We start from the raw sequence: 12,127 nt of genomic DNA, 5'->3' as shown, positions 1-12,127 counted from the left end.
TTTTTCATTTTTATTAATAATTTGTAAAGGGCCCCCCTCCGCTTCTCAATTCGCGGCAGCCACCCCCTCCCGCTTCTCAATTTCAAACGGCAGCCCCCCCCCCCCCCACCCCCCCGGATCTCTGCTCCAGGTGCCTACCAATGCCGCCAATCCCGTAACGTGCTGCAGAGACTGTTTCAAGGCGGGGCCAGGGGTGGAGCTAAAGGCGGGACCAGGGGTGGAGCTGAAGGGGGCCCTGTCAGGTAGGCTGTACGGGGCCCCATGATTTCTATCAGCGGCCCTGCATAGGATGCATTAAGGTGAAAAAACATTTACCTTTACAACCCCTTTAACAATCGTTAATTTGGTTGGAGCTGAGCCCATAACCTGTTGAAAAGTTTCTGCAGATATGACTCTTACCAGTCATGATGATGTTACTGGACTAATGGCTGAACCCTTCTTGGTTTGTTTTTTTGGAAACAGCATACATAACAGAGAGAAAAAACTAAACCATAACCATTTACTGTAGTTCCACTGGGAAGAACATTACATTATACACACATTGGATTTACACTACCATCTAGTGGCAGAATTATTAATCACAGTATAGAATATGGAAATGGCTGTTGCACCTATGTCTGTACAAACAGCAGGACAACACCCCCACTCAACAACTGCTTTTCCAAGTCCCTTTCAGAGTTTATTAGAAAGACTGAACTTGTCCCGTCTTCTCATCAATTTTGTTTTTTTTATGCAGGAATCCTGTTCTGTATATTTGTAATTCTCTACAAATATTTATTTGCATTTCTAATGATTTGGTAGCATTTAAAGCTGAACTCCAGGAAAACTGCTAAATACACGGATGCAATACATCTTAGCTTGGGGTTCCTTGTTGTGCACACCTGTATCACCCTCTAAAAGTTCTCACACTGCTACTTTATCCAATGTACAGGGCAAAAGTCTAAGGCAGGCCAAAACAGAGACACCCCAGAAGATCTTGTTACTGGAGACCACAAATGTCAGTGACTGACCCAGCCCACCTGCTTTTATTTATTACTAAAAGTTCTCTTTTGGGTGTGTCATGGACCTTGCAGTGCTGGAATGTTTCTACTTGAAATCCTAATTCATGTATTTCAGAAGATGGGACATTACTGACAGTTCATTGCAGGAGATACTGGACACATTACAAGTGGTTTAGTTGTCCTGACTAGGTCAATAGACAATGACCCTTCAATGCTTAGCACAGGCTATTGAAATGCTAAGTGGAACCGGCTTGTGAAATACCTTTTATTGTGTTCTGCAGGTTACAAGCGGTTGTCAGAGACGGGACATCTCTAGGAGATAATTACCTCCACTAAATGACTTTTAGAATGTGTGTTTGAAGATGTATGTGTTTACGCTAAAAGACTTTGTATTGTTCTAAAGGTCAGAAGTCTCCTGTCAGGAGTATTGAATTAGCATGTTATTATCTAAAGAAATGTAACCTCTCAGAGGTAGTAATTAAGTTCTGCTAAATAGACCGGGCTATTGTGTACATTGATTACCCCCTGGGGCTTCTGTCTCAATACACATAATAGTCTTTCTATCCAAGCTATTGGACCAATCCCTGTTGACTATTTCAAGTCCTCATTTGCATGATTAAGGAGGACCTGAGTGAGGACTGCATATACTTTACAATTGACCAAAGCGGTTGTTGGGAGTGGGATGTTCCAAATTCTGTATAAAAGTGTACTGTGTACTTGAAAATAAAGAATCCTGTTTGAACTTACATACAGCCTGCCTGGTGTTTGTTCTTAATGGGTCTGAACGGCACATAGCTGTAGTTCGGATCCCGGAACCTTGGATGACTGGACCATCAGACGTTGCAATCTGCAAGCTGACTCAATAGTAGCAGAGGAGTGTCGGGAGAGCAGAACCAGGCGAGCAAAGGGGTCTCGTCACAAGGTGTATCTGTAGTCTTTACATTACATTCAGAACATATAATTGATCGACTGTTGGCTTGTCCATGTTAGTTATTTTAATACTGCTCTGTATGTTGAATGATTTTTGGAAACACTGAAGTATAGCAACTTCTATTGACTAACATTTAACCTACGTCTGAATTTTGAAAGTAGAACTATGGCCTCCCATTAAAAATAAATATGTGCTGCAGCACTTAATCATAAGTGCATCTGCAACTACAGCCTTCTCCTAACCCCCCTGCAAACTCACAAATACCTTCTAAGCCTGCCAGTCAGGTCCACCTAACGTAGCTTCCTGTGATAGTGTGGCAACAATACAGCACTGCTCCTAAATTCAGAGCAGTATTGTCACCTCCCTGTAGGCTGTGTCTTCTTGCACTACAGTGGAATATAAAATGTTGCAGAGGGCATGGCCACCAACATGGTCACTGATTCACAAGTCTGTAGGTAGTCAGTAGGCAGCTGGCCACATCTAGTCCTGTCCAATGCTTTCTCGATTGACAATACTGCCTCTGTTACTGAAGCCCTCCCACTGTGAGTGGCAGTGACAATGAGACACAAATGAAGGAGAATGTGGGAAGGTAAAGGACATTTTTTGTTGTTTTATTGTACTTTATGAGGGTTGTGCATCACATAGTAACTGGATTTGGTACCTGTTTAGACAGGAGCTTTTAGCCATACTTTAGACATTGGTGCAATGTTACCACTTACCACTAGAGGGGGCATTTGCACAAGAAATTGCAAGCTAATAGTAACATTCTAATACACATTGCACACTGCATGTAGATTCTATTGCCCTTCTCTGAGTGTGTCTCTGCAAATCCACCCCCTCCCCCCAGGAACTTTCCACTTCTCAAAATGATTTCTGAAACACAAAGAAAATTATTTTCCAAAAATGTATTATTTTATTTTATCTATGTCGGATAGTTTCTTCAGGTCCTGGTGGTTCATTAATCCAGCTGACAGTACAGAGCTTTGTGGAATATGGTCCCTATAATCAGCTTCTTCTTGTACACTACGGCTATGGATGACCCTTGAATCACTGAGCCGTTATTGACGTAAACCCGGGTCACTATCGGGTGATCTGAGTGAATCTTCTGTATACGGATAACCTGCAAAATCAATACAGCTTCTATTATTTCTTCATTCTGCTTCTCTGTCATAAAAGCAGCATAAACACCTAATTTATGAAAGAGTCTAAAGAAGTAATTAAATATAAACACAGTGACATTCTTCCTTTCAGTGTTTTAGAATGATTAAATTTTATAGAACCAGGTCTCCAAACCTTCTAAACAAAGGGCCAGCTTACTGTCCTTCAGACTTAAGGGGGACTGGATTGTGGGCATTGTTAGTAGAAAAGGTCCCGAATGTCAGTGGGAATAAACAATGCCCCTTCTTTGGTGTCAATGAGAGGCATAGCACCCCATTGCTGGTGTCATTGGGAGGATTTGTGCCCCATTGTTGGGGACATTGGTCCTCATTGTTGGTGTAATTGGGAGGAAGAATTGTGCCCCATCTTTGGTGTTATTGGGAAGAATTCTGTCAGTGGGGGGGGGGGGGTGATTATGCCCTATTGTTGGTATTAGTGGATGAAAATCGTGCTCCAAGGGCTGGATAAAAGCAAGCAAAGGGTCACAGTTTGGAGACCACTGCTATAGGGTAAACACACACTGTCAGAAACAGATCTTTAATAAAGATTATCATGCCTTGGATGAACGTTTGTATGGATGTTATTTTAAAGCCTAACTCTGGGCTACATTTTTATTTTCTGAGTTGGATGACATTCAATGTAATTAAATCCACAAAACTGATGACTCCACTGTGTGTCATGTCCCCTCTACTGAGGAGGCCATACCACAGTACCCTTCAATCACAGTGTATTGGTGCAAAGAGTGGCACTGAGATCACTGCATCTGCACTCAGGGCCGCCTTTGGGAATTATGGGGCCCCTTACACAGCTTCAGGCATGGGCCCCCTGGAGCAGAGAACCGGGGGGGGGGGTGCCGCTGCTGCTAAGGGGGGTGCCACGAATTGATCGGGGTGCTGACGAACAAAAAAAAAAAAGAAGGGGGGGGGGGTTGTCCTGGGGACCTCTGGCCCCTTTAATAAAAAAAAATATATATATATATATAAAAAAATATAAAAAATAAATTAAAAAAGGGGCGTTGCCATCGGGGGCCTGGGGACCTCCGGGCCCCTTAAAAAAAAGGAGGTTGCCTTTCGGGCCCCTGGGGACCTCCGGGTACTGCCTGTACCCCCCTGATGGCGGCCCTGTCTGCACTACTAACTACATCAGTATGGACTGGACAGAGCCGGGAGGGGGGGCTAAGATAAAGAGGACCCTCCAGTGTCCCAAGAATGGCCCAAAGACTTGGGGTCACAGGGAGGAAAGGGAAATTGCACGGATTTGTACTTTGTATTGGTATTTTAATATACACACTAGTATTTTAGGTCTAAGCTAGCCCCTTAACAAACGGAATATATATATACAGATTTTTTTTCTTTTTTTTAACCGCTTAAGCCCCGGACCATTTTGCAGCTAAATGCCCAGGCCAGGTTTTGCGATTCGGGACTGCGTCGCTTTAACAGACAATTGCGCGGTCGTGCAACGTGGCTCCCAAACAAAATTGGCGTCCTTTTTTCCCCACAAATAGAGCTTTCTTTTGGTGGTATTTGATCACCTCTGCGGTTTTTATTTTTTGCGCTATAAACAAAAATAGAGCAACAATTTTGAAAAAAATTCAATATTTTTTACTTTTTGCTATAATAAAAATCCCCCAAAAACATATATAAAAAAATTTTTTTCCTCAGTTTAGGCCGATACGTATTCTTCTACCTATTTTTGGTAAAAAAAATCGCAATAAGCGTTTATCGATTGGTTTGCGCAAGATTTATAGTGTTTACAATATAGGGGATAGTTTTATTGCATTTTTATTAATTTTTTTTTTTTTACTGCTATTGGCGGCGATCAGTGATTTGTTTCGTGACTGCGACATTATGGCGGACACTTCGGACAATTTTGACACATTTTTGGGACCATTGTCATTTTCACAGCAAAAAATGCATTTAAATTGCATTGTTTGTTGTGAAAATGACAGTTGCAGTTTGGGAGTTAAACACAGGGGGCGCTGTAGGAGTTAGGGTTCACCTAGTGTGTGTTTACAACTGTAGGGGGGTGTGGCTGTAGGATGGACGTCATCGATCGAGTCTCCCTATATAAGGGATCACTCGATCGATGCAGCCGCCACAGTGAAGCACGGGGAAGCCGTGTTTACATACGGCTCTCCCCGTTCTTCAGCTCCGGGGAGCGATCGCGACGGAGCGGCTATAAACGAATAGCCGCGCCGTCGTCCCGGATCGCTCCCCGAGGGATCCCGCCCGCCGCACGCAGCGGAGGGGGTCCCGATCGGACCCCCCACCCGCTAGAAGGCAAGGGCGTATATATACGCCCTTCTGCCTGTCCGTGCCATTGTGCGGACGTATATAGGCGTGCAGCGGACGTTAAGTGGTTAAAGAGTGCAGGGAGTAAACCCTTTAATATATTATAATTTATTCACTAACCTCTGATAAAGGGGGATCTTCATCTTTGTAAAAGAACACTTTATATGCATTTGGATGTGCCCCTGTCCAGATATCCCCTGTAACTGGATCCACAAACAGGTTATCTGGGCAAGTATCTACGTCAACTGCCTGGTGTGAAAAAAAAAAGAAGGAAATATAATATTGTATTTTATATCCATGAACATACAGGAGAGTAACAAGGAGAGAATGAGAAAAAGAGTCGTAAAAGAGGGAGGGAAAGCGTGGCGGCTGGTGTTCCATTTTTTTTCAGGGGGGTAGGACAAAACCCCCACTGGCGGCGGAATTCAAATCGGCGATTAGGGGGCTTGATTCATTTAAATGAAGCGCGTCCCTGCGCCGAATGAACTGCGCATGCTCCGTTTCTAAATTTCCCGCCGTGCATTGCGCGAAATGACGTCGCAAGGACGTCATTTTTTAAACTTAGACGTGACTTACGTCCATCCCCATTCACGGACGACTTACGCAAAAAAAAAAAAAATTAAAATTTTGACGCGGGAACGACGGCCATACTTAACATGGCAAGTCTAACTATACGCGACGAAATAGCAGCTTTAACTATACGCCGGAAAAAGCCGACTACAGACAACGTAAAAGAATGCGCCGGCCGCTCGTACGTTCGTGGATCGTCGGAAATAGCTAATTTGCATACCCGACGCGGAAAACGTCGTGAACGCCACCCAGCGGACGCCGAAGAATTGCATCTTAGATCCGAAGCCGTACGCCTGTCGGATCTAACCCAGAAGCCGTCGTATCTTGTTTTGAGGATTCAAAACAACGATACGACGCAGGAAATTTGAAAGTACACCGGCGTATCAGTAGATACACCGGCGTACTCGCTCCGTGGATCTACCCCAAAGGGATTATGGTAAGCAGGCAGCCTCTCAATACACATCCCCTGCGGAGAGATGTCTCCATTCCAGACCATTGTCTATGTGCCATTTACCAACACAATTAGACACAGCAACAAGAGGGGGGGGGGGGGAGAAGGGATGTAGCATTACATTATCTCAATGCCAGCTTGTCCCCAGGTCTCCAGTCTCTTCTGGGCCATAATCTGCGGGTGAGAGGCCCGCCCGCAGTCCCTTCCAAAACACATAGTGACAGTGGGTTCTGTCACAATAACTATCTTCAGTGTAAAGAAGGAGTCCTGGAAGTGATGGTTTTGCCCCCATAAAGCCCTGATCTCACCATCATGGAGCCTGTCTGCGATTACACGAAGAGACAGAAGGATTTGAGGCAGCCAACATCCACAGAAGATCTGTGGTTAGTTCTTCTCAAGCAAAAAATTATGTTTCTGGGGAGTGGTCAATACACATTATGTACAGAACACCTCCAAGTAGCCATATTGCATTTTCAGAAAATTACAGCGAAAGGTCATTTTTAATAACATTCAATTACAATATGATTTGCGTCGCAATTGTATACACTATATTATTTTTTCTTCCTTTGCTGTTTTTTTGTCCCCACAAAAGTGAAGTTACCTTTTAATAATTCCCCAATTGCTTTGGCAATGCCAAAATGTAATGGTCTGGCCAATAAAACTTTTTTTTAAATTGAATTTGAGAGAGAGAAAAGAGAGAGAGAGAGAGAGAGAGAGAGAGAGAGAGAGAGAGAGAGAAAAGAGGAGAGAGAGAGAGAAAAGAGGAGAGAGAGAGAGAAAAGAGGAGAGAGAGAGAGAGAGAGAGAGAGAGAAAAGAGGAGAGAGAGAGAAAAGAGGGGAGAGAGAGAGAGAGAGAGAGAAAAGAGGAGAGAGAGAGAAAAGAGGAGAGAGAGAGAAAAGAGGAGAGAGGAGAGAGAGAGAGAGAGAGAGAGAGAAAAGAGGAGAGAGGAGAGAGAGAGAGAGAGAGAGAGAAAAGAGGAGAGAGGGGAGAGAGAGAGAGAGAAAAGAGGAGAGAGGGGAGAGAGAGAGAGAAAAGAGGAGAGAGGAGAGAGAGAGAGAGAGAGAGAGAGAGAAAAGGGGAGAGAGGAGAGAGAGAGAAAAGAGGAGAGAGGGGAGAGAGAGAGAAAAGAGGAGAGAGGGAGACAAAAGAGGAGAGAGAGAGAGAAAAGAGGAGAGAGAGAGAAAAGAGGAGAGAGAGAGAGAAAAGAGGAGAGAGAGAGAGAGAGAATAACACTGAACAGTATAAAAAGTGATTACCTTTACAAGGGTTAGGGACCAGTTGTCATGTTTTTCATAGACCTTGATTGCGTGAGCCATGATATCAACAGCATAAATAAATCTTAAAAGATAAGCAAATATATAGTGTAAATAAACAAAAATTATTATAATTTTTACTTAATAAAACACTACTCCAGGCTATTTTTTTTTTAAACCCCCCCAGCAGTAGGTAAAATAAGAAAGCAGGTTTAGCTACTATCCTCACCTCCTCTCCAGCACTGTCCCCAACAGTTGTTGTCCTGGAGCTGGGAAGGGAGAGTTGGTTAAACCTAATCTCCAATTTTTACAATAAAGTGGCTGAAAACTCTTATTTACACCCAGTAAAGTAACTGGTCTCAGGTGATACACAGAGATGAAACAAATCCTCCTACATAAGTTATACCTGTTTGTCTGCAGTTTTCCCTTCTCTACATTTAAAGTCCAGAATTTTGAAAGCTTGTCTGAGCTGTCAGAAAAAAGTGGGCGGAGAACTAAAAATACACACTGCAGAGCTCAGTGATGAGAGTTCTGAGAGCTGATTGGAGGGAACGAACACTGCCCCTTCACAAAGCACACAGTAACAGAGCTGGGGCTGCCAGCTGGAGCTCCCTTTCTATCGCCTTGTTTTCTCTTTAGTTACACTTTAATTCAACTTTAAGGCAGTTTGCCGCCAAGGCTGAGTAAATTTACATGATCCTAATCAGATAATTATCAAAGCTTAAAAAGGGTCACTAAAGGAAAAATTTTTTTTTGCTGAAATGACTGTTTACAGCAGGGGTGGCCAACCAGTGGCCCGGGGGGCCACATGTGGCCCGCGGAGCCCTCTGATGTGGCCCGCGACCTCCTGCTCTGGAATAGCGGGTTGGCAAGCCCAGATCGCAGGTTGCCGATTTGCCATACCACAGCATCAGTGTTGTGAATGAAGCTGGTGGTAGAGGAAGAAAACGGCTGCAGACCAGAAACCCATAATCTGATGTTTCCTCTACAGCGCCGGCTTTGCCACAGAAGGAGTCTATGGCAAAGTTCAGCTAACCCGCAGGATAGACACAAGTGCACTACGCTGCACCCGCAGTGTGGGCAAACCACAGCACATCAGTTGAAAGCAGACAGGCCCTTTTCACATGATCAGCCCGACCAAATGGGACCCTCAATTCACCTCTACAGAGCGACAGATGTCCATTTACGCTCACCTACCTCCAATCCAAAAAACAGAAGGGAATTTGTCCCCTTCCATCTGGGCAGATCAGAGGGCCCATAGAGTAGCCGTGACCTGTCATCTGCCCGCTCCGCTCATTGTGTCCCGCGACTGGTTACCAAGTTGCTTAAGTGGCCCTCGCTATTCAAAAGGTTGGGCACCCCTGGTTTACAGGGTATAGAAACATAATAGTTAGCTGATTCCTTTTAAAAACGATTAAAAATAGATAATAATCAATCATGATGATCACGTGCTGGTCGGAGCGGAGGGAATATTTCTTTAGTTTCGGGCGCATGCCCATTCAGCTTCGCTCGCATGTTCTTCTGCCTTGGCTCAAATCCTGGCCAGCTGCCTGCCTATCTCCTTGCCTTCCCTGGCGGAGTGATCCTCCTCCGCTCCCCATCCAGTAGTAGCCGGGGCCCGAAGAGTAAGACTTGAGAGGCTGTGAGGCGGCGGCGATGGGCAGAGATTCGCTGATTGTTGCCATTACTAGTAAAGAAAAAATATGTCCCCGGATTTCATTTTAAAAATCTGGTCACCTTACTCTAGTTTCACTTTCGTTTTTGCAGCTAGCTTAGTTTTTGCATGTAATTTAATGCCTCTGTGCTGGACAGAGCCATAGAGAGTGATGGTTAGGAAAACGAAACTAGAATCTCCCAGTACAGTGGTGATCAGGAAACAGACAACCAGGAAGTGTCCAGAACAGAGTAGTATTACAGCAACATCAGAGCAAAAACGAACAATGAGGACATGAAACCAGGACTGCAGTAAGGTAAAGGAAGCTATTTAGCTTAAAAAAAAAAAAATCCTTTAGTGACCCTTTAACTTATGTCTGTTTTACAATAATAAAAAAATATATATTTTTAGAGGCACTCTGCTCTCATTTACAGAAAACATGGACACGAATATTTGAACAGAATTTTTTCAACCTGTCCGAAATTTTATGGGATTTTCTGAGTACTAGTAGAGACAGCAAATATAATATTTATTTAAAGCGGTAGTAAACCGCTGGACGTTTTTCTTTTTTTGTGAGCCCCTGCAAATTATTGTCATAATGTGCTAGTATGCATTACATACTAGTACATTGTGTTAAACTTACCTTAAAACAAAGTCCTTCCAGCTCCGAAATGTCAGAGCTGCAGGCGCTTCCATTTTCACCCGTCTTCCTTCCGGGTTCGCGGACTCTGGCTGTGTGAATGTCCACAATGACGTCACTTCAGCGCATTCGCACGGGAGTCGCAGTTCATGACACAGGGCTCTGAAGAGCACATGCGCCAGTGATGTCACTCACTGCATGTGCAGTAAATATCTCCTAAACGGGGCACGTTTAGGAGATACTTACACTACCTATAGGTAAGCCATATTATAGACTTACCTATAGGTAGATATCAACCAAGGGAGTTCACTCCCACTTTAAATAGTTTTGACCAATAACAAGAGATTGCACACTTACCCATACTAGTGAAATAATAAAAGAGTACATACTTTTTATCGTTTGATATGGCAATACCGTTGCCACTGTAGAGTCCCGGAGCCACTTCTCGGACATTCCTAGGACTGTAGTATACCACATTTGTCCACTTTAATCCAAAGAAACCCTCTACAATTTTCATAGGTACACTCTCAAAGTAATAATCATTAGTGGCGTAAAAGCTCTCCGGTCCAACAGCGACAATATCATTCACACTGTAGAAAAAAAAAAAGATGACTAACTTTTTTAACATAAAGATTTTTCTTAACCACTTAACCCCCGGACCATATTGCTGGTCAAAGTCCAGAGCACTTTTTGCGATTCGGCACTGCGTCGCTTTAACTGACAATTGCGCGGGCGTGCAACGTGGCTCCCAAACAAAATTGCCGTCCTTTTTCCCCACAAATAGAGCTTTCTTTTGGTGGTATTTGATCACCTCTGCGGTTTTTAGTTTTTGCGCTATAAATAAAAATAGAGCGACAATTTTGAAAAAAAATAATATTTTTTACTTTTTGCTATGACAAATATCCCCCAAAAATATATAAAAAAAAAATGTTTTTCCTCAGTTTAGGCCGATACGTATTCTTCTACATATTTTTCGTAAAAAAAAAAATGCAATAAGCGTTTATTGATTGGTTTGCACAAAAGTTATAGCGTTTACAAAATAGGGGGTATTTTTATGGCATTTTTATTCATATTTTTTTTTACTAGTAATGGCGGCGATCAGCGATTTATTTTCGGTACTGCGACATTATGGCGGACACTTCGAACACTTTTGACACATTTTTGGGACCATTGGCATTTTTATAGCGATCAGTGCTATAAAAATGCATTGGATTACTATAAAAATGCCACTGGCAGTGAAGGGGTTAACACTAGGGGGCGGGGAAGGGGTTAAGTATGTTCCCTGGGTGTGTTCTAACTGTAGGGGGTGGCCTCACTAGGGGAAATAACTGATCTTCTGTTTATACAACGTCGCGCACGGGAGTCGGGGGAGAGCAGGGGACGCGCGCGCCTCGCATGGCGCGCATCGCGCCCATAGTGGCCTGCACGAGAGCCGACGTATAGCTACGGGCCCTCGCGCAGGGGAGCCGACCTGCCGCTGTAAAACGACGGCGGCTGGTCGGCAAGCTGTTAAAGGAAATACTGTAGGTAAAGGTCTAGAACAGCCCTTTTCATCCTTCTTTATCCACGAAGAACCCTTAAAATAATTTTCAGGTCCGGTGAACCCTTGCTAAAGTCAAATAATTGGTGGTCAGTGAAAAAGATGCTCCTTACATTGGTGGTCAGCAGGTAGAATGCAACTCTTATGCTGCGTACACACACTCGGAACTTCCGACAACAAATGTTTTGATGGAAGCTCGTTGTCTGAAATTACAACAGTGTGTAGGCTCCATCGGACATTTGCTGAATTTCCGACAACAAAAATTTGAGAACTGGATCTCAAATTTTCCGACAACAAAATCAGTTGTCATAAATTCCGAGCGTGTGTAGACAATTCCAACGCACAAAATTCCAAGCATGCTCTGAATCAAGTACGAGACGGAAGCGCTCAGTCTAGTAAAACTAGCGTTCGTAATGAAGATAGCACATTCGTCACGCTGCAAATGTTTTCATCTTTTTAATGCAGCGCATTCTCTTCTTCTTTATAATGCTAGAATAAGGAAGTTGTTTTGCTGCTGATATTCACACATAGTTCTGACAAACTGATTTCTCCGAGACTCCGAGAGATCAGGAACAGCAGCAGATGACATATAAATGCAAATCATCTCTCACCATACATCTACTAACACGAGATTAGC

At 43.6% G+C, this 12,127-nt stretch overlaps 1 protein-coding gene across 2 annotated transcripts in view; it reads right to left on the bottom strand.

Annotated features, from left to right (window-relative positions):
• Positions 1–2,517: 2,517 nt before the first annotated feature.
• The window catches only part of LOC120939890 (serum paraoxonase/arylesterase 1-like), a 32,336-nt gene continuing 22,726 nt past the window's right edge, over positions 2,518–12,127 (bottom strand). The window contains exons 6-9 of one of the 2 annotated variants that reach the window (XM_040352306.1): positions 10,340–10,540; positions 7,660–7,741; positions 5,502–5,630; positions 2,518–3,052 (exon numbers count right to left, since the gene is read on the bottom strand). In XM_040352306.1, the coding sequence (XP_040208240.1) occupies positions 2,891–3,052; positions 5,502–5,630; positions 7,660–7,741; positions 10,340–10,540 (574 nt within the window). In that variant the 3' untranslated portion in view covers positions 2,518–2,890. The remainder of the gene's footprint in view (positions 3,053–5,501; positions 5,631–7,659; positions 7,742–10,339; positions 10,541–12,127) is intronic. The other variant, XM_040352307.1, reaches the window with a different exon arrangement.

This window comes from Rana temporaria, chromosome 5, assembly GCF_905171775.1.
Source record: "Rana temporaria chromosome 5, aRanTem1.1, whole genome shotgun sequence".
In the NCBI taxonomy this organism is placed as follows: Eukaryota; Metazoa; Chordata; class Amphibia; order Anura; family Ranidae; genus Rana; species Rana temporaria.
This window is presented reverse-complemented; position numbering and strand designations above follow the sequence as displayed.